General features: G+C 42.7%; 1 protein-coding gene across 1 annotated transcript in view; it reads right to left on the bottom strand.

Annotated features, from left to right (window-relative positions):
* Positions 1 to 21,666, bottom strand: part of CLMN (calmin) — a 77,795-nt gene extending 56,129 nt beyond the window's left edge. The window contains exon 1 of the mRNA XM_065685514.1: positions 21,435 to 21,666. Coding sequence (XP_065541586.1) covers positions 21,435 to 21,516 — 82 coding nt within the window. The 5' untranslated portion in view covers positions 21,517 to 21,666. The remainder of the gene's footprint in view (positions 1 to 21,434) is intronic.
* Between the last annotated feature and the right edge of the window lie 1,089 nt (positions 21,667 to 22,755).

Genomic DNA, 22,755 nt, shown 5'->3' with positions numbered 1-22,755 from the left:
ACCAAAACTCCACAGCCAACAGAGGTTTCACTGTAAACAGGATTTGCAATACATTATTCAGACATTGTGATGCCTTTGGGGGCAGAGGAAGCCCCCACTTGTGACTATAACTTTCAGTTCAGCTCTGGGTAAAACATTTAAACTTTTTTCACTCCTTCTAGTCTACTGATTTTTGCAATGAACACACCCTTACCTGTTACAGACCATGAACAAAGCTCCCTTTTTGTGCTTCCTTGCCCTCCCCCATGACATCTGGAGAAATCCTGAGAAGCTGTAACCATCCTCAGACACCACTGCCCCAGGTCCCCGTGTCCCAGGAGGTGGAGAAGGCAGAGAGGAAGGTATCCTCCACCGCAGCTGAGCATCAGTGCAGGAAAACAGGAATTTCCCTTTAGGGATCAGCTGCAGAGAATTACCTGGTTGCTTAGAAACATGAGATTAACTACAGCTCAGTTTTCTCCTTACTTCACACAGGCACTAAAGGAGAGGCCATAAATTGGCTACTTGGGGGACTCAGGATGCAGAGCAAGATGTGGGGTCGCCACACTGGGTCCAGCAGCAGGCACAGCGGGAAGATGAGTATTCTGCTCCCCTTCCCCCTCCTGGGCTGTGTGACCTTTCTCTGGTTTGCAATGAAAAGTTTGTCCTTGCTGAGTTTCAGCCGTCAGAACGTGGGTCAGTGTCAATCACGAATAGACTGTGCCAGGATTTCAGCTCTGATGACAATCAGTTGAGGGAATGCAGCTAGGGCAAAGGAAATAAGACATCCAACCAGCAAGAGCAGCTGATATTTAAAGCAGATGATATTTTAAGTGAAAATTACATTAATTTCTGTGCCTGTTAGTAATGTTTTCTACGTGAGCTGCCAAAGCATCAGCGACTGGCAGCAATAAACACACTTACTGCCTGTTTGCATCTTCCATACCTCAAGGAGTTGGAGAAAAAGTGTGATTAGAAACAGAAAAACCCAGCTACTGTTTTGCTTAACCACCCTCACATAACATGGAAGAAGGGAAAAATGATCTAGATAAAGCACATGTGGACTTAACCTCACACAGTTTACAGTCAAACCAGTTTGACATGAAAAAGCACCATCACTAATGCAAACACAGGAGCACAGCCCACAGTGTGTGCTCAAGAGCTTTCAGGAAGTCTCTGCAAGAAGAATGATCCCCAAGCCTGACATAACAGGTCAAAGGATAGGTGAACTGACATCTGCCTGTAAAGTAACAGAATTCTGAAAAAGATACTAGGAAGTGTCCTTAATTTAAACTTACATTTATTCACATTCAGAGAAGTCAGCTCTCAGAGTGGGAGGGATATGCTGTGTAGCACGTACCTAATAATCTTCTGGACAAGAGCCAGCAGTGTGGTTATCATTATGGTGGATAGTTACTATGAGCTGAGGGTTAATTATTAGCAGAGCTTAAAATCAAAGAGAGTTTGATCCAGACTGCATAGCTATACACACACACACCGAGCCACTACCCTGAAGCACTTCCGGTCTCTTTCCAGACAAGCTCAACATAGTTTAGCCATGCACAAGGTGACACACTATGTTAAGGTAGATGTAACAGGGAGACCATAGCTAGGCAGCTCTTGAAAACAGTTAGTACCTATGTGAGCGGGTATTGTGGGTGCTTTCCCCTATTTTTTTGGCAATACCATTTCAGTGGTTGTTTAAAAACAGCATCATTAGAACAAAGTTACAATCTGAGTATTATTCAAGGTCTACACACAAAAATTGTCTTTGACATGGGAGGAAGGACTAGAATTGCCTCATGCTCCACAGTTGCATGCTTTGCTATGAAAAGCAATGAGATCTGCAAGGACAAGTTTGCAACTACCAGAACTCTGACTTTGTTAGAAGTTATTTAATGATATTTAATGATACTTCATGATTACAGGCTGGTGGGATGGGGAAGAAGAGGCCAAGTGAACAAAGTTTCAACATGGAAAAAAGGCCAAAACCTGAAATCACCTGGCAAGGGTTTTCTTCAATTAACAGAAACTCACAATTGGTAGAGTTGCTTATTCTTTTCCACAGCAAAATGCTCTTTGGGCCTACTGGAAACATGATGGATCTTTGCAAAGTCAGTCAGTAACTCTGCCTTGCTCCAGAGATGAACATCCCAAACATACCCAGGGTTTGTTGTTTTTTTTTCCACTTAGTTGCCCCATTAATTCAGTATTAACCCAATTAACTCAGTTCTAACAAACGCAGTTTTACATGTCCATAAGCACTTGATATTTACACTGCATTAGGAAAGAAAATGAGGAACATGGGTAAGCAGATAAGACTGAATTCGGCATACACAGTGGCAAGGGGAAATCGACTCACTCATAACATTACGGATGGTGCACATGTGTAAACCCAGAGGTTCCTAAGGCAGACACAGCGAGCAAGGACCACATACAATGAATAGATGGATCACACTCTTGTATAAACAGAAAAAGGAAAGGAGCTTATGCCAGCAAAATATAATCAAAATGACCAGCCAAGCTGCCTAAACAAGGCAGATTTTATGTACGATGGGGGGAGGTCTCAGCTGAGAACACTCTGCTCTTTTGTTTGTTCTCCTACCGTATGTGGTGCCTAAACATAGGCTGATGTGACCAGGAGATCCCTGTGAGTAAGTAGGTAACTTCCCTTTGGCAGAGAGGGATTAGTGTTTGCTGACTCTGCCAAAAGGAAATCGGGGACCTCTGCCTCCCCCCTGCCGCTCCTGCCATCCCAGTAGCAGCAGGGTTTACACTGCAATTTGCCGTGTTTACATTGCTGGCCCCAGATCTTTTTCTGTGTCTGTGGTGTTACAGCAGAGGCAAGAAACAGAGCCTAATTCTCTCACAGCAAATGAAAGTCCTTTCCCAGCCCGACATTTACCATTTCATATTCCCACATACTGCAAACAGCCATCAAAACCAGGGAAAAATAACAGCTCCAGAGGAAGTCTACACGACCAGCTGAGGAAGTTCAACTTCCAGACAGCTAGGGCTTAAGAGAGAAATGCCACCCATTAAGCCAAAATCGTAAAGAGAGTGTCAGGGGTCTTAGGAGACAGGGTGGCTCAGTTCAGGAATCACATCCAGCCACTGCAAAGTGCCATGACTCAAGGTGTTTGCCATTAAGTCACAGCTACGAGAAACACACAGCTTTAATGAAGGCTAAGTCAACACAAGGGACCTTTCAGGTATGTAATACAGGCAGTTACAGTGAATGCAGATAGGAGTAGACTGTATTTTCATCAAGGAAACATTTGCCAAAATAGTTTTGAAGTGAGCAGTCCAAACAACCTCCCTACTGTTGAGACTGAAGCTTTCCCAAATGTGGTTTTTTTTTTACTTAGTAAATTCAATCTTGCTTCAGTAAATTAAAGAACATTTCCACTTTGTTCTGCTAGCCATCACAAGAACAGAAAAGATGAATTCAATACTAACGCTGCTCCTGAGAGCATCTGATCCTGTAGCAACATCAACAGCCTGGTAAGGACCTGGGAAACACCCAAGCATCTCCCAGCCTTCCCTCATGCCCCCTCGCTGGAGTACTCCTCAAGTACTTCCCATGCATAAATCAACAAAGATAGGATGAACTTCAAATAGACCTCACCCTACACAGTCAAATAAGCTAGGGAAAATGTATGTATGATTTGTAATATTTACATTTTAAGCAAGAAAATGTCTTGTTTTGATACCGTATACAAGCTGGAATTACTAACAAGCCTGCAAACTGCATAGGTTCACTTTATGCATTGCTTTTTACCATGGAACATTGCTGGGTGACTTTGTTCAAGGACTAGGCAGACTTCAAAGAACTCGTTATGGCAGCTTGGCTAAATAATGTTCTATTTACAGTTTTAGTTTAATCCATCCATTTGCTATTTATCAAGGCCAAAATTTCATACTTTGCACCTGCAGTCAAGCTAAGTCCTGGCTGTGCTTTGTGGTTACTTGTCATTCTCAGTCAGTGAGTGCTGTAATCTTACTTATTTGTAGTCATGTTATTGAAGTAATGACATATCTTCAAGGGATTACTCTGTATAAATGAAAGAACATAATTTTTTTTCCTCAAAGGTCACGAATTAGACAACAAAAGCAACATAAACAAGGCAATAAATAAGCTGAATTTATATAAGTTAACATTGAACTTGTTTGTTTCATAGTTTGCAGTCTGGAAACACGACCACTTGCACTAGGCTGACTTCAGTGATTTCTATTACTCAAATAAGCATGGCACCAAAAAAAGTCTGAGGTGAGGCAGGAGCTTTTATTAGGCCAAACAGGAGCTGGAAAAACAACAAAGCAACTTATCAGCCAGCCTAATAAAAGACATTACCTCTCCCTACAAACCTTGCCTTGCTTATGTCATGACAGCAACTTCACTGCCCAAATACTTCTCATCCTAACCATTAAATTTTACATTTAGTAGAAGTCCAAGAGGTGCCTCGGTTTATAATTGATTTCTGTAGCTAAGCAAGATTTTCAGTGCCGAAAGGCAACGAAGGGATGGGAACACCAGTACTGGAAAGAAAGCTTGTGCAATTTCACCAGCACAAGCATTGGATCTCCGAGTTCCTCCACCCCCACATGCTGCAATCCCAGCATCCACCGAGTATCCACAGCAGCAAACGATGGGCCTTGGGACCAAATTACCTCCCAGCTGACACTGACTGGAATTACCATCACTGACGTGGGTGGGACTGTATCCCAAATAACTGATGCGAGAAACGAGCTGGCTCCCTCGCAGCCATTCAGGATTCCTCAGAGACTCCTGAGAAGCAACAACAAGCTCCTGAAGTGGCTGAAAGCCATTTTTCATTCCATATTCACTGTCACAGCACTGAATTAAGAGAGCATTTTCTGTGAGGCTGGAGGAATAATTGTATGCCCTGGACCAGCAGATGAACAGGTAATGTATAGCTCTGGGGTAGTGTAGCGCTACCCAGGAGAGTTTAGGGAAGCAGAATTTTGCCTAGAGCATCCTAAAGAAGGGAGAGGATTAATTGTTTCCAGGAACCAAGCACATTAAGGTATATAGCCCTGCCTTGTCAGCTGTACAGTAAGCACAGACACACACACAGAGACATGTGTCCCTTTTTCAGCATCCTTGTTATTAAGAAGAGCTCACGAATCCTCAGTGAGCTTCTTGGTGAGACACAAACTTCTTTCCTAGCCTATTTTTGTTTAGAGTAGCCACACTGCTCCTCCTCACTGCCTCAAGGCGACAACAAATGCAAAAGCCAGAATTACACACAAATTAGCCTTACCCCTGCTGCTCCAGCAGGGCAGGGCTCTGTGTTCAGCCTTTCCAGCTAAACTGCTTGCCTGCCTCTCTCAGCAGAGCCTCCAGTGCCAGCAGCTGTGCCTGAGTGCAGCTCCACATACATTGATCCTGGTACAAAGCACATGCTTGTCCTGACAGTCCGAACTCAGAGGTCAAGGTCCTCTCTTCTGCAACCCTCCTGCCTGCTCCACATCCAGCTCCACTGCCAGGAGTTCAATCAACTTCAAACGGGCAGCAATAGACCTGTGCTGCTAACAGCTTGTCTCCAGTAAACTGTTAGCAAAGGAAAAAAGCATCCCTAGTTCAGTTTACATTTAACTATAAGCACCTGAGGTAGAGTCATCATACCAGCATCCAAAGTGGCTTAATCAATCAACTTTTGGGGAAGTTAATTTGGATTAACTTTTGAGTGTATTCATGTCAACACACTCTACATTATTTCTTAGCTGCTCCATATCAGAGTAGCAGTGGCCAGTTTCATTGCTCTCTGGTACTGTAAATAAACACTAAATCTGTGTTTCAGTGGTATCAGGCAGGCAGCAGCTGTTGCTGCTGAATGCCCAGCAGATTGCTCTTGCTCTCAGGACTCATATGGGAAGCTACTGAATAGCCTGAAGATATTATTGTCCTCTCAGGACTCATATGGGAAAGTACTGAATAGCCTGAAGATATTATTGTCTGGCAACAAGCATTTTCTTTCACAAATACCACCTGAAAAAAAAGAATAAAAAAAGATGAAGTGAAGAGGCTTTCCTGTGCCCTGATCTGGGCACTAAGCTGTCACATTTTTATGTGAGGGGAAAATAAGACATTACACAATCTTCTGAAAGATCCTGTTAGAGAAATGGAAGGCAGGATATAGAATTTAATGCATAATTCATGGCTTGTGAGAGCCTTGAGGCAAGACCTATTGGACTCGCTAATTGCTTTGCTGAGAAGTAAGCCAGAAGCCGCAATAATGACTCCTACACCCAGGAAAATACACACATAAAGCTGTTGTAACATCCACCTAGGGGCTTCCACATCGCCCCTCTTGCACAATGTGCTGCTGGCCCATCTGACAACATGCCAACCTAGGACAAGTGCATGGGATATCAGGCTGATCCAAGGATCTGTATCTAATTCTGGTATGTATTTCTACATATTCAGGTTTTTAGGCTGCAGGCAGATATATTTATACAAATATACATGCTGTAGCCCTTGGAGGACCCTCACTGTGTACTCAGAGCCTTAGCATGCAGAATTGTGCACGTAAGACAGGCAGAGCTGAGCAGCTTCTCCACTGCAGTAGCCAGATTTAGCCCCACTGAGCTCAACAGCAAAAAAATTCAGTGGGTGCACAATCAGATCCTGGTTGCAGTCAAAGATATTGATATGACAAGTAGGCAAGTGTAATAGCTTATAGCTACAGAGGCTTGCACACGTGCACAATTTGGTGGATCTAAGTCATGAACAAAGCATAAAAATACCTTTTTACTTCTTATACCATAACCACCTCCTCCTCCATGTCCCCAGTGAACATGCTTGGATCTTCTCATCCCAGCAGGCAAAATCATAGGCTTTCATCTACCTACATGTTCAAATCTCCTATGCATGTTCTCCCATTTCAGAAAATGCTATTCCAGCCAATTCTCTGATCACGTCCTGCTGACCGCCGCCAGCCACTGCTGCTTCTACTCTTTATTAGACAGGACCAGAAGTTAGCCTCAAGGACCTAAGAAAGGCCTCACTATTGCTGCTCCCAATTTGTTACTGAATCCAATTACAAGTCATTCACTGTATCTGAAGAGAGATGGGACTTGCCTCTAAAGCATGGGGATCAATCGTCTTTCTGCTCTGCCAGCTTGTCGGACTGCAGCCCCTCCAGAGCAGTCTTCTTCAGGCTATCTTGTTGTAACTGTCTTCCACTGCAACATCCTTAGAGAAGTCTAACCCTGCATCCCTTTCACAACACATCAGAAAGAATCTCTTTTTAAGCCCTTTCCTCCCCCTTTGGTATTATTTACTGATGTATCAAAATTATATTAAAAACTCTTTAATGCAATGCAAATCAGTATCTTCCATAAAGCAGAAGGTTGCAGAAGTAAAACTACTGAAAGTGCAAGAAAACAGAATCTGTCCCTTAATCGGTACTGTGCAAAGTCATACTACATTGATGAATTTACTGAAACAGATTACATTTTTATTGCTAATATGCTTATTTACTGACTTAAAGATGTCCAGTCTGTTTCTCAGCATCAAGAATATGAAAAAGCAGAAGAATTTGCAAGAGATGAAGACAAAATAAGATGATTAAAGATCACTGGATTTGATGGGAAACCATGAGTACTTGTGAGTATGGATGAAGCTACCAGTTATATGATAATGGAATAAAGTTTCTGAGCAAGTAAAACATCTTTTTGGTGATACTTCAAATCGCATGATGGTGAAGAGACAAGACTGCCCTACAATACCTTCTATGTAAGAATCGTAACTATAAATCTTTAAAAGGCCACACAATGAAGGCAGAAGAATTTAAAGAGCAGCTCAAATGTCAGTGGAGAAGTACAATGAAGCTGAGGATCCCCAGACTTAGACCAGACTCAAAATGCCAGTGCCCACCTCTGAAGGTAAATAACCTCTATGCCACTTTATAATTGAGGTGAAACACAACTCAAACCAAGCTGCAAACCACTCAATGGGCAACTCTCGCCTATACTATTTTAAATCTACCTATACCATTTAAGCTCTAGAAATGTTATTATCCTTTATACAGTCTCCAATTTAGGTTTTGATATCTACAAGGAATACACAAGGAATTCACAGTTTCCCCAAGACCAGGGGTTTATAACCCAAATAAACAAATTAAAGCCAAAGCATGGGAAAGGCAAAGTGAGAACAACAACAAAATGTCAATCTTGTGAGGTCCACCTTTAATAAATTTTGATAGCTCTCACATTGGAAGTAAGGTAAATAAACATCAGCAGGAAGTACTGCTTGGTGTAGTTTCATTTTTTCTGTGACTGGCAGAGAAGTTAGTAAAAGCAGAATGGATCCATTGCAATCGCAACACAAAGGGCAGTCTTTCACTTCATACAAAGAATACTAGCACAGATGGTGAATCAACATTTTGCAGGAAAATCCATGTGTTTCCACATTAATGAGACACGGGTTAGAAGAACACAGTATTATACACTGTCATCATTATGGCAGAAGAGATTTGTTGTCCAAGCTTAGGTATCCAGATGGTACCAAAAATATTCCAAACTTTCTATAAGGACAAAGCTTTCACTATAATTAAAAAATGGTTTCAGAAAAAAATACTTGTTCCTCCGAGTATTCCTAGTTCATGTTAAACTGCTGAGCACGCCCTAAATCTTGTTCGCAGTGCTTTAACAAGGAGGATGTATATATGCACTAGCAACCCTCAAAAGGCAGAGCTGGGGAGTGATAGCACAGGAGAGGGGAGCTGTACAGAACCACGTGCCCAAAGTGCAGAGAAGGAACTGGTAAGCTAAGAGCTATATGGTGCTTCCCTGGCGGATACACTAGCAAGGTGTTCAAAAAAGAAAAAGGTCTCTGGTCACGCAGGATGGTACTGAAGCAGCCTCCAAGAACTATGTGATCTGTGTTCATATATGCGAAAAAAAGCTCCAAGTTCGAGCAGTGGCTTCTGCTGATTCTGACCACGTTTAACCCTCTCTCCCTGTAATGGGGAGAGGAGCCAAAACAACTGGCCTTTATAACTAAGTTCCATTGTTAACACACTTTCATTTCTGATAGGGGCCTAAAAACTCTTCATAAAAGCTCACAGTGAAATAATTGCTTTCTATTCTGTATTTTCACTTCATCCGATCAGACTCCCACAGGTTTGACTGTATTTTTTCTCTTAGAAGGAAATTGTGCAGGCTCTCTTAAAAGGCTTACCTTTAAAAAAGCAGCCTAGAAAATACCAGGCTAAATTTGACATGTTTTTCCCTATGTTTCAAAGCCAGGGAAGGGTTTTTCTGGAAGAAGATGACAGCTTTTCTACTCAAATAGACTGAAAATCTGCTTCAGAATAATGTGGCAGGGGGTAAGAAAGAAAGAAGAAAGGAAGGAATACATTTCTGTGAGAGTATGTGGGTGTCAGTATTCGGTCTTTAATCTGATATATCAGCACTTTTCCACAAACATACCTATAAGTGATCTGTTTTCCTCTTTGCATTGCTATAGGTTTGTACTGTTTTCTAATGATAGCCTGTATTTTTAGGTTAGCTTCCTACCACTCTCTTTGCCTGATGTCCAAAAACCTATCAGGTTAAGAAAGCATGAAAAATACCTTTCTTCATCAACGCATTTGCCCTTCTAAGTTTCTCAAGCAAATTTGTCTTAAAATCAAAAACTGTATTGTCAGCCATGCAACTGACAACATGGTCCAGATTGGCAACTAGGGAGCAGGCAGAGGAGGCGGGCTGCTCAGCTGATGGATATAAATAGCAAAATCCCAGTCAATAGGATATTATTGTTCTTTGGGGTTCCCAAAGAAGCCTTAAGCAATGGATCAGCTCCTACGCACATGCTGATCGCAAGATAGCGCCTGTGTGCAGTGGGAAAGCCCTGCTAAGGGAAGACTCAAGGCTATTTGAGGAGTTACCAGGTCTCAGCACTTCCCATTCTCCGATGGGAAGAAAGACTGAGAAAGTGGGGGGAAAGGGCTCAGCAAAGCATCCGTCATCTATTCATTCTTTTACATATTAGTAACTCATCTCTAAGAATTACGACACTAAACAGCATACTTCCCTCTGCTCATGCCATGAAGCCAAGCCTAGATGGAGATCGGCAGGTAAATACCAAAGAGCTTGAGCAACTGGGAAAAGAAAACAAAGAAGGAAAGGAGTTTCCCAGGAGCAGGTCAGAATGGCTTATTTATCAAGCTGTAACTCCACAAAACACCGGCTTCAACTGGCTTCAAGTCAAGGCAGCTTACACACTCAGGTATCACAGAGCTTCCATTTATAAACCACATTTCAAGGTGAGGCAATTAACTGCCTCATTCCTCTATGACCTTTGCAGTAAAGAAAAACAGAATCCAATTGCTCTCCTATTTCTAATTTGTTTCTGTTAACTTTCTGACTTCCTCCTCTTGCAGAATATATAATCACCCAGGCAGCCTTCTTTAGGTCGATGCAAAGTATGTCTCATCTATGTCCCAAGCAAGCTCTCCCTTGGTCTTCCTCTCTACCCTACCAAGCTCTTTCAGACCCCTGCACAAGGGAGACAGGATTTCAGGACAGTGGATATTGCACTGCTCTCTGTTAAAATAACATCTGGATGATTCTGAGAACTGAAGAGCATGATTTGACAGCAAGTTCAGGCTGGGATAAAATTTAATCTGACTCAGTTATGCATGCAAACGAAAAGCTTTTATTAGTATACATTCCTCAAAGAAAACAAATTATAGTTCCTGGAGATGTTAATCATGAATTAACCTCTTCCAGCTTACAGCAGCAAGTTTTCTTCCTTCCTCAGCTCCACTTTATCTCCTTTATAGAAACACATACTAAAACCAAAGCAAACAAAACTCCTGGAACAAACTCAGTGAACTGAAAACATAGTAAAAAGAGGCAGAGCATGCACAGCTGATTTAGATCCTGACTGAGGTAATGCCAAAGCACTTAGGGAGAAAAAAAGGTTTTACCTGAAGATGATAAATGGTAACTCATAAAGACGATCAACATGAGACTTGAAAAAAATACATCTTCAAAATAGAGAAAAGTAGAAGCAAGTAGGTTGATTCCAACCCACAAACATTTTGTTCTTGCATTAAAAAAAAAAAAAACAACCCTAAGCCAAGCCAAAATGAAATCTGATTGCACTCAGTCAGCCTTCACACCAACTGGTGTGCACTGGGGAGAACACCAACAAGCATGAGCAAACCCAGAAGGAAACACCTGCCACCGAACATGAGAACACCACATGCTGAGACAAAAGATGGGTTTGTAGCTTCATGTGAATCATCAAGTTGTAAAAGTTTACAACAGAGAGGGCAGCATACATGTATTACAGTTCATCTCAATTGCTGGATGACATTGTTAGCTTTTACTGATCATGCTAGACAGTGAAGGAGAGAAAAATAAGTTGTGAAGAATTTGGTCAGGTAGTTACAATGGTCAGCTTGAAAAGAGAATACCAAAGTTCAAATCTTGCTCCACCAAAACTTTCCATGTTCACACACAGAAAAATATGTAATTAGGTTGTCTGGATAACTTTGAAAAAAATCCTCTGGCTTTCATGTGCCTTTGATCCCCAACCCTAACACAAGGGTGTCATCTAGAGAAATACATCAAAACCATGAGACACCAAAAAAAAAAGAGAAATAAAACCCTGCTAGAATGTAGTAAGAACACATTTCAATTTATTTGAGTGAAATGCAAAACAGTTGCAAGAAAGCCCATATTATCAGTGGGCATCATATTATACAGGCATCAATACTATCCAAGTACCAGAACTCAAGCTTGGACCCTCTGTGTAAAACCACTGTTATTAAATGCTGCTTCCACAACCGTAACAGCCCCATCCTTCTGTGAGGATGCAACATGTGAGAACACACACGTGTAGCAGGACCAGCAAGCCAAAATGAAGTGGGTAGCCCACGTCAATCTGTTTGTCACATGGACATCACATTAGCACATTAAGCTGTGTTTTCCATGGACCTCCTGTGTTTAGCCTCCAAATCTGATCATTAGTGTGACAAATGAAACAAGCAGAAACTTTGGCTCAAAGAGCCCAAACTGCAGGATCTCTGTGGTCAGTCACTCTTCCTAAGTTTTGGCTCATTAGTGAAATGGGAATATAAGAGTTCAAGTGCACATTCAGTTCATAATTAAGTGCCTGAATGACAAAGTCATCTACTGGCTTGAATGATGCAACACAGGGGTCTCATCTGAGCTTGTTGTAGGCATCCAGACCATCTCTACAACTGGCTTTTGTAATCAGTCTCAAATTAAAAGTGAAGGACTGAATACGTATGAAAAAACTGTGATCCTACATTTAAAAAAAAATAAAAAATAAAAAATAAAACATAGCTGTAGAGCCATGTGTGGAATAGGCAAGAAAACCATGCTTAGACCTTCCCCAAAATTAAAGGAAGTCAAGGACTTGAAAGGTACCCAAGACCTGACTGGTTGAAACAAAATCTGAATATAACTTGCTTCATTGATTTAGTTTCCAAACAGCCTTGGGAGATAGATGGGTATCAGCTTTCCAGGCCCCCCCAAGCTACATCTGGATCTCTCAGCACCTGAGAATGGCTCCTCTCAGTTATATCTGGGACTGAACGGGTAGCATTTGCTGTCCTCCTGCAGACATGGGCTACCATCAACAGGGTCACAGCCACTTCCCAACTTCAGAGTAGTCACTCTGGTACAGCTCCAGGTTCTTCTACTAAAATGAACTCATGATGAGTGATACTGTCAGCTGCAGTATTACAGATGAAGGACTTTACTCTGTCCCTTAGCCTTACAAACAGTGAAAACATGGTGCTTCCCCTCTATACACAGTTTTTTGAGACAATTAAATATAGTATCTTCTTTGATCTTTCTGATAAACACACAATGTTTTAAAGTTTTTAAAGGCCAGCACTCCATACATCAAAAAGACCCTCTACCTTCAAAAGAAGAAATGCAGCTTAGCCAGCAAAAATCTGTATTTTGTCTTCTTTCAGTCAAGGTCAATAATCATATTAACTTCTGTAAGAAGCTTGAGCATAAGTCCTTTTTAACCAACATTAGGTCCCTTAACAACTTTTAGTTTATAATGGGCAGAAATGGAAAAACTCACACAAGAGTTCCTGTAACTTCAAACCACTCCTTGCCCTGTACTCAGGGAGACCTTTAAAAGAAAACAAAAAGACAAAAAAAAAAAAAACCACCCTGAGAGTAACAGGAAGTAAATGTTGTTCAGGTGCATTAATCACCAAGGCCAGGAAGTCCCCTACCTGGTGTGGAACTTAGAACAAGGACAGTGACCAAATGCTTCCTAGCTACTCTGAACAGTAACTGCTGAAATTGCTCAGGGTTTGTACCAGAAATAAGACTACTGAGTCCCTTGTCAAAAAGTGAAAATCAGTTTGAAGTTTGTTTGAAAGCTCGTCTTCTAATGTGGGCAGGATTTTTTATGATTAACCAATTTTAAGTATCACATGAAGGTCTGGCTGCAGTCCCTCCTGCACCATCTTTAGGTTTCTGATGATTTTCTCTCTTCCCTATTTGACTGCTTCTGTTTGCTTTGTTACTCTCCCTGAGTAAACAGCCCAGACAGATCTGTGTTTCCTTCCTTACACACATCACAGACAATAAGTCTGGACATTTCATACTATGTTATTTATAAATACTATATCTTTATTAAGTTATAACTGCAGTTCATGTTCATCATGCACATCACTAAGAACCAGACAGTTTTAATCGCGTACATGTCCAGCTGCAGTCATATAAAGGATCAGTTTTTAACAAAGTTACCTTCACTGGCATTGCTTTCATTTGTCATAATGCCAGGATTCTCTTGCCCTTTCCATTTTTCACTGAGCCAGCCACAAGAAGCATAACCAGCTCTTAGATGTGAACTACATTGACTGCATGTGCAAAACACCTACTGGTATACATTAGGGGGCTCTTTGCAAAGACTAAACCAAAATGGCAAAGTACTGTCTGATCATCAGAACACAACAGAAAGACGACCCATGCACATAACCAGTCCCAGGTGCTCTGGTTGTAATTCAGAGCTTGAGCTGGAGTCCCGTGAAACAGACAGTTCAGGCTGTGATATGACTCCAAAAGCATATGAATAGCACATGGCTGCCTGACCACTGAGGTGGTCATTGTACTGTGATTTGGGTTTCTTGAAGAAAACATAGGAAAAACAGCTGAAAGAATAAAAATGTAGCTTACCATAAGCACTGGAGACCTAGGAGACAATTGCATGATTAGTGCACATCTGAGGACTTCCACAGATTTCAGAAGTGCTAACAAGTGAATAATCCTAAGGAACAGATCCAAAACAGTAAGACCTGCCATGTTATTGACAGCAACTGTAAACTGCACAGTGGTGGTGGGAGATGCATGTAGGCAATTTGAGGTTCATCTGAAGTTAATTTTCTCCCCTATCTTCTTCCTGGTGCAACATCAAAATACTTTCTTCTAGGGGCTCTTTATTAACCTGGAGACTGCAGCTGCTGAGTCAGTGAACAAGAGCCACCTGGGAGAGCTGTTCCTCGGGTGCAGCACCTAAATGTGAGCTTCCATGTAAATCTGGCTAAAACACGGAGCACCCACCCTGGGGTCCCAGTATAAGAAAAGGAGCACCATGGCAACCACTGTGATGGTGGTTAATTAGACACTTGAAACTCATTTCACAACCAACTACAATTCTTTAACCTGACTCAAAAGTGAAAAGGAAAACTGAGAAGTCCAGTTGTCCAAAAAGCCACAAACCCACCAGTAAGAGTAACTTTTAAGATGCTACAGCATAAAATATGTTTTAATACATGTCTGGAATAGTGGAAAATAATTAATAGAATCCCTCAAAGTATTACACTATTTTAACAAATATTTCTTGAATGATGCCATCAAAGTAAGTAATGGGCATAGATATTTGAGTTGTCCTTTAAGTGTTTTGGGTAACATCTTTTCAGATCAAGTTGGATTTCTCATTTTGTAAAAACTAAAAAAAAAATAATAATAAAAAAAAAATCCTCTGTGTTTGGAACTTACATGTCCACAGGCATTCTCTCTCTAGATATCCAGGCTGTTGCTACTATGAGCCTCCTTAGAAGATGCCGACTTAAGCTTGTGTTCATGGCTATAAAGCTTCAAACTACAGCTAAAACACAGCTCAGCTGTTTGCACAGAAATATGCAGCGATTATAAAGAAGTAAAATTCATCCTGCAATCCTCCACCTACAGTCCCCGTATTTAACTAGTGTGCAGACATAAAAATAGAATAGCAGGTAAAGAGACATGTAGAAAAATACCCTTATTTCTTAAAAGGTGCTGTGAAGCCCTTCACCACCCCAGCAGTGACACAAATATGACTGCTTATCTGGTAATTTCTTCTCCTGAGTACATAATTTTAAGAATCTTTCTTACTTCTAGATGGCAAGACGGGTAATATTTCACTCTTTCCCTTTAGGCATATACCCTGAACAATTATCCTATACTAACAGTGAGTTTAAACAGCACACAACATAAACAAATAACATTTACATGAACACTGACAAGCTAAAATATCCAAGGTTGCTTCTTCTAGTCCAACAGAAAGGTCTCTAAAGTGGAGAAAGGAAATCAAGTCATCCCTTTGTAGTATTTTCAAAGTAAATGCTACACATACTTCAGGACTTAAGTGACATAACCTTGAAATTGTCTTTTGGAGAAATAAAATGGTTTAAATTTCTGTCCAAGCTGAGTGGAAAAAAACAAAAAGAAAGCAGAAGAAACTATGATAAGTATATCATCTTTTCAAATCAGTGCTAGTTTTAGCACAGTGTTTTGAAACTCATTTTTTAAACTAATGCCATCCAACCTCAGGCAAGTAGTACAGTCTGAGATGTTACCAGCTATCCAAACACTGAGGCTGGTCAGTGCTTGAACAACAGCTAACCAAGGAAAGACAGAGAAGGTGATGCTGGCAACGGACAGCAGACCAACCCCATGCCTCAATCCAGGTCCATGCTTGGATGCCAAACACAGACCCTCATACGATGAAGCGTTAATACATGGGTGTAAGAGTTCACTTGACTGCAGAGCTACCAGGCATGATTTGAATTTGGTGTAGTATCACCCATGCAATGGGACAGACAGCCCAGACTTCTAATTTGTCAGAGAAATTAGCCATTGACCTTATTACAGTTGCATGCTGAAACATGCAATCTGTACTTTGCCTTACCTCTTACTGCTTCTTTATTTCACTGCCAGGTTTTCCTATTTCAGGAGCAGGTGATTATTCCTTCCATTCCTGACAAACACTGTCAGGTATGAGACTGTACTCACAAAGACCATCCCCACCACAAAATTTATGTTTCCAGCATTATGTTCGGCTCTTTATACCCAGATTTGAACCTTTATTTGGGGGGCTGCATTTGTAACTTTCAGGCCTATTTATCTCCACTTTCGTACTGAATAGGATCACTCAGTGGTTCTACAGGGGTTTGTGTAAGGTTCTCCAGGCAATTTAATCTTTCCAAATATCACCCTAATCTACAAAGAGCTCAGCTGAAATGAACACATCTACAGGCAGAACAAAATCCTGCTGAATATGGCAAAAAGTTATGGAGGAGTTAAAGCAATGAACAGTTACAGCACCTTACTTTTGTCAGAAGGAATGGATACATTAACAAAGGTGTCCTCCTATTTGTAAAAATTTCCATGTGTTTGAAAGTCATGTCTGACTACAGCAAACAGCTGAATGCTGCTGTATCTTGTAATTTAAGAAAAAACAGTACTCTCTGAAGTTAAGTACAAAAGTCTTAAGGATTATGCTTCATACATATATGGATAAACAAAAATACAGAGAAACAAGACTGACTACAGCACCTGCCTTTGGTTGCCAATCACAGATGCCTAAGCCCCCAAAACTTAAGATATCTAGATACTTTCACAGCCAGAGTTAATTTTTATGAGTTAAGCATATGTATTACCTCTTAAGACAAAGGCTATGGGACATGACATAAACCTCAGCTTCCTTTGAGGTATGGTTGACAAGTAAAGTTACTACTGTCCAAAGCTTATAAAATCTAGATCTTAATGATCCAAACAGGAAGACAGGCAAAAATCAGAGAGTGCTGGGAGATTATGATTGATTCACCCAAAGTTACAAACTCAGGCAAGGACGGGGAACCAGTAGGGCTGGTACTGGTCAATTTATTTCTTCCAGTCTGTCACTTTTTTTGGGAGGCATTTCTGACAACACAATATATTCCCATGCAGCCCTCCAAATATGCTTGAAGGCCATGCAACCCTCATCAGAGGAAGCCTGAGGCTCAGGAACGTATTTAAACCTACTGAAATCAAGGAATAAACATCAATGTACTTCTGTGGTTTCTGGATCAAACTCTGAGTAGCAAAATGACAAGGAGCAGGACTTTGGGCTCTTTGTCTAGTCCTCTGATAGAAGGATAGTAGAGTTCTACACACCCAGCCCATGTATTCTATTGTAATATACAAAATGAACATTCAAACCATGATTACTTTTAAATGGTGGTAACAGCACTTGTTTGCCAGAGATGGACAAAACATCTGACTGCACAAGTATTTCTTTCCCAGGAAAGCAATGTACTAAAGATATGTACTTTAAACATACATTCAGACTATTGCAAAGCACAGGACCAAAATATCTGAAAGAGAATGATTCCTGCTGAGGATGTTGCCTCTTCCTAGTAAGCATAATCCATCACATAAGGGAGTATATTTCTGATGATCCTAAATCAAGCTTCCAGTAGGGAAGGTTTTAAAATATTCTTGCGTTGTAACAAAATGTTCCCGCTGGTGTTGTAATGAAAGAAAGAGGAAAAAAACCCATCTCCTGACAGGAAATTAATTATTGAGCATTCCAATGCTTGATGATGTGCTCCTACATTGTGCAGAGGCTTTCCATTTTTCTCTTTCGGTACATGGAGAAATTCACTATGGAGAATATACAAGCAGAAAAGAAAAAGAGCACAAGAATATCAGTTTATTAAATGCATATAGAAACTGAACAGACCTGGAGTGAACAACTTGGTCTGTGCATGACCATAGTTGATGTTTATTCCCTCTTTACAGGCCACTCTCCTCCATCAGATTGTCACTTTTTGTTCTGCTCTCTGAAATTACCTCTGTTAAGAACTGAAGCAGTGTGTCTGGCTTTTAGCATCACTTACCTGCAACAGCTTTGAACTATCACTTCCTCCACTGGAAAAATAAAGTGGAAAATCTTAGACCTTGATGGAAAGGGAAAATAAAAGCCCCATCATCATATGCCTATGCCTAAATATCAAAATGTAATTCCATTTTTAAACCATCCCCTTTTTTCTCCCCTAAGTCTAGTCCATTTGTCAAATCTCAACCCTGGCTGTCAGTTCTGGTCTCTCTGTGAAAAAGCTGAAAACCCCACACATGCCATAATTTTTCTCATTGTTTACACGACAATATACAATTCCTGAGGCTACTTCTACACTGAGCACACGTACCTAGAACATCTCAATTTGGTGGGATCATATCACTGCAAAAACATTCCCATGAGAGCAGATACTTCCCAGTAACCGGAATCCTGGATCCTTCCTGGATGTGGAACTACCAAACGAGAGATGGAATATGCAACAGACTGAAACAGCATATGCCATCTTCAAATAGTATTTTACATCAGCAGTGCTTTACAGCTTAGCTAAGGCATAATGAAGAATTTAAGAGAAATGAATAATTTTAGCTTTTAAAAAAGAAAGCAGAAAGGGTATGGAAAACTGCTGCAGCAGATGGCTGTATGATGCCTGCAGAAACTTTCATACCAGCTAGGCTGCTCAGGTGCTACTGGTACAGTTTCTTATGGTCGTTACCGGTTGTACTCATCTCCTTGGTCTCTGGGCAGGATGGCTCAGATGCAGCATGAATGTAATGACTCTTTAAATTTGACTGGTTCCGAGTATCAGCAGAAGTCTCCATCTCTGCACAAAGACATGCCAGTGTTTCCATGCATTACTCATATCCACAAATATATAGCTGCTGCCTCCTGTCCTCTCCTTACAACACACTCCCTCCTGGGTCTATATTTGCATCATGGGGTTTCCAGAGACCAGGAACCACATTCACATATAAAAAATGTCCCATTGCAAGGGAGTGTTCTGGAATAAGGCAAACCATACCCTAAACATAGCTGGCCTTTACAGGGAGCACTGAAGGAACAGGAGACACTGCAGCTGACAGGGACCCTCCCTACCCAAGGTCTTTTGCGCGGCCCTGAGCAGCAGGGCCCTGCAGCAGCTCTGATGGTGCTGCTGGAACCTCTACATGATCCTCAGCTAGTTTTTCATCCTAGAATCGTGACTTTCTAGCACATCAAACCTGTTATTCACTCTACAGCTGACAGACTATGATCCTAGTGGTGATTCAGATCTCATTGTTTTGAGAGAATGGATTTTGAATTGTAAAGCAGGAGTTTAATTACTACACATAAGCATAGAGCATATGCTGCCATTTTGCAAGAAAGTATCCTGTCGAGAAGCACCATGCTTTGCCACTGAGCTCCTGAGTAACAAAAAAAAATAAAAAAAAAAAAAAAAATCACACTCTTCGAGTATCAGGCTCACCATCTGTAAAATGCTTTTCATCTCTAAAAGATAATGTGTTACAAATCATGTACACTGTAAGTGACAGATAGCGTCATTTGCTTTGGAGCAGCATCTCAGAACACCTTTTCTCCCTTATAAGAGCCCACACGAGGCATAAAACTTCTTTAAACCCTATTTAGTGGTGCAAGCAAGGTGACAACTGAACTCTCTCATACAGTAAGAGGGGAACAGAAGCATTTTTTCATTAACATGTTATTCAAAGGAATTTGCCCTGTAGGATGACATTCTCCTACAGAACTATAGGAATTTTAGATAAGGCTGTGTGCATCTGTACAAATGCATTTTAAGTTCCAGAAAGGGAAATGAGCTTAACTCCTTCTTACACAAATGGCTGAGAGTCAAAGCCAAAACCATACTATTTTTTTTTTTAAAAACAGATTTCTTCTCTATTCCTTCTCAAAAAGTGCCCATGAATTAACGATTAAAGCAGGTTCAACTGGTACAGCTTAGAACACCAAGAAAACAGAGACAGACTATTCGTGCTACCACAGAGAACCAAAAAAGACAGAGCCAGCAGTCAGAAATGTAGAATTACACTGTAATGAGAGACTGACAAAACCCAAAGGGAGTTCAACCTGGAATCAGCAGCCCTGGCAGTACTCAAAATCTGAATTTCAGTGGTTATGATGATACAGGTCAAAATACTGTGGAGTGCACCCATCAGCAGTTACAACATTGATACAACATCAGAGATGACAGAACGGCTAATTGGATTCTCTTTTCTGATAAATTATACATCTGCTATAATCAAGCCAAACCAAAACTAATTTTCAGCAACTGCACTGCCTCTGCCAGTAGACAGTGCCTTAATGTCATTATGCATAAACAGGAAGAGATAATGACCTGTAATTCAAGTCTATTATTTTATGGAATATGAAGATACACTGCAGTATAGTGTGAGCTGTTGATTGAGATTGGTATGTTACATTAAACCAATCATTCTCCCATAAACCACTGCTGCTGTTTCTTCTTTCATCGATTCTTGCTGTCCTTGCCAATCACGAAGAGTCAGCTCCTAAGGGGCAAACATAACTTTGGAGGAACTACTACACTGATATCGAACTACATTCAAACCTAGGTATTTTCATCCTTTCCACTACCACAGCCTGTGGCACAATAGGGGAGCATCTCATAGATGATTTATCCATGAACTCTGCCCATGTTTATTCAACAGTAGTTTACGGGAGGTACATTAAATTAAGTACGCAGGTAGCCGTCGGCTTCCCTTCAGATTGCGCCGATACGGACCAAGACCCGCACCCTGACTGTGGCCGAGTGCCTCCACATCTCCCAGGCGAAGGGGGCTCTGCCCCCGGCTCCCGAGCGCCTTTGTCAGGCTCCAGGAGGAAGAACGGGGAGAGGGAGGGCGACCCCCCGTACCGCTCGATTCGCTCCGCACCCCTCAGCCGGCGCGGTCCCCCCGAGAGGGAGAGACGTGAGAGGAGCCTACAGCCCCCGACGGCCCTCAGCAGGCGGCGGTGGGCGGCGGTGGGTGGCCCCGGGGCGGGGACACGTCCTGCGCCGCGCCGCATCCCCAGCGCCCTCGAAGCCCCCGCGCCCCGTCCCTCTGGCGGGTCCCGGTGCCGCTCGCCCCAGCGCCGGGGTTCTCCGCGGGCTGTGCGGGCCCGGCGCGACGCACGGGGGAAACTTTGGCCCCGCCGTTCCCCTCCTCCAGCCCCGCACCGCCCACGTCGGGGGGCCGGGAGCCGAGACAGCCCCGCAGCAGGGCACGGGGGGAGACGAGGGAGGGAGGCCGGGGAGATGGAGAGGAAGGGGCGCGGGGCGGAGGGAGGGGTTTCCTCGGGAGTGTCGGTTTACCTTGGAGGTTCTGCACTCGGATGTCGCTGATGTGCCCGATGAGCTCCTCGCGCTGGAACCAGTCCCACTCCTGCCCGGCCATGGGGACGAGAGGCCGGGCTGAAGCGGGGCGGCGGGAGCCAGCGGCACCGGCACCGCCGCCTCCCCCGGCACCGACGGCGGGCACGGGGCGGGGGGGGCGGGGGGCGGCCCCTCTCCGCTCCGTAACGCCCCGAGGCCCTCCCCTCCTGCCCGCGTTTCTCCTGCTTTCCCTCCCTCCGGCCGCCCGGCCAGGGGCGGAGGAACGGCGGGGCGGGGCGGAGCGGGTTGCGGCGCGGGTTTGGCCGTGCCTCCCGCCGTGGGTAGCTGCGCACAGACCCCCCGTTTGCTCTCCCCGCCCGCGTTGGCGAGGCTCCCGCACCGCCTCCGCCATCAGCGCGCTCCGCACCGGCCGTCCCCCGCCCCGGGGGCAGGCGTGTCGGGGCCCGGTCTTGCTGTAGCCCCTTGCGACCGCCGGCCTCTCGCCCTGTCCCGCCCGGACACGGCCTGTTGGCACTCTGGATAAATACGTTTTCATTGCTGAAACAGCAGGGGGGCTGCGAACAGTACCCAGGTCTTGACCGCTTTCACTTGCCGCGCCAGTACCGGGAGAAGTGTCATCTTACGGAATAAATGTCATGCATCCATGGCAGAAATGATAAAAGTATGAACGGTGAAGGGGTTTTCCTCGTGGAGATTAATTAAGCACTACTATTCATTAAAAAGGCTAATATGCTGTTTGCATACTCATTTAGCCTGCTCTTGCTAGTCGGTTTAGGCTGTCACATTTCCTTTATGGTGAATTTTCACATCGAATATCTTCATTTACACAGTTTGTCATCAAAATTGGACAGTAGTTGTTATCGAGGCTCTTCAGTATCACTAATATCTATGCTCTACAAACTTGGTGAACAGCATGAGCATTTTCATTACATGCCAGGCATTTCATTACAGTGTACCACTATTTGTACTTTTGTGCCTGTTTTCTTTTCAAACCATGAAGACTGTATAATGTAAACAGCAAATTTTGACACAATCCAGTCAGACTAGTATAGCATCATTAGTTAGACTAGCAAAACACACAAGCCGAGATCTACAAAGTTACATATAAACAAAGTGGGATCTAGAAATTGGGGCTCTTTCAAGTTGGAAATGTTTATGTGATCCCAAGTAAACACACAATTAGTTGTTTCACCCAGCTCAGGAACTCTTCCCACAGCCCACACTGATGAATCTCTATTACATCTCAGAATCAAATGGAGTCATCCGTAAAGCATCTCATAGGTGAACTATTCGTCAGCAC

The sequence above is a fragment of the Lathamus discolor genome, chromosome 6 (assembly GCF_037157495.1).
Source record: "Lathamus discolor isolate bLatDis1 chromosome 6, bLatDis1.hap1, whole genome shotgun sequence".
NCBI lineage: Eukaryota > Metazoa > Chordata > Aves > Psittaciformes > Psittacidae > Lathamus > Lathamus discolor.
Note: the sequence above shows the minus strand (reverse complement) of the source record. Positions and strands in the feature narration are given on the sequence as shown.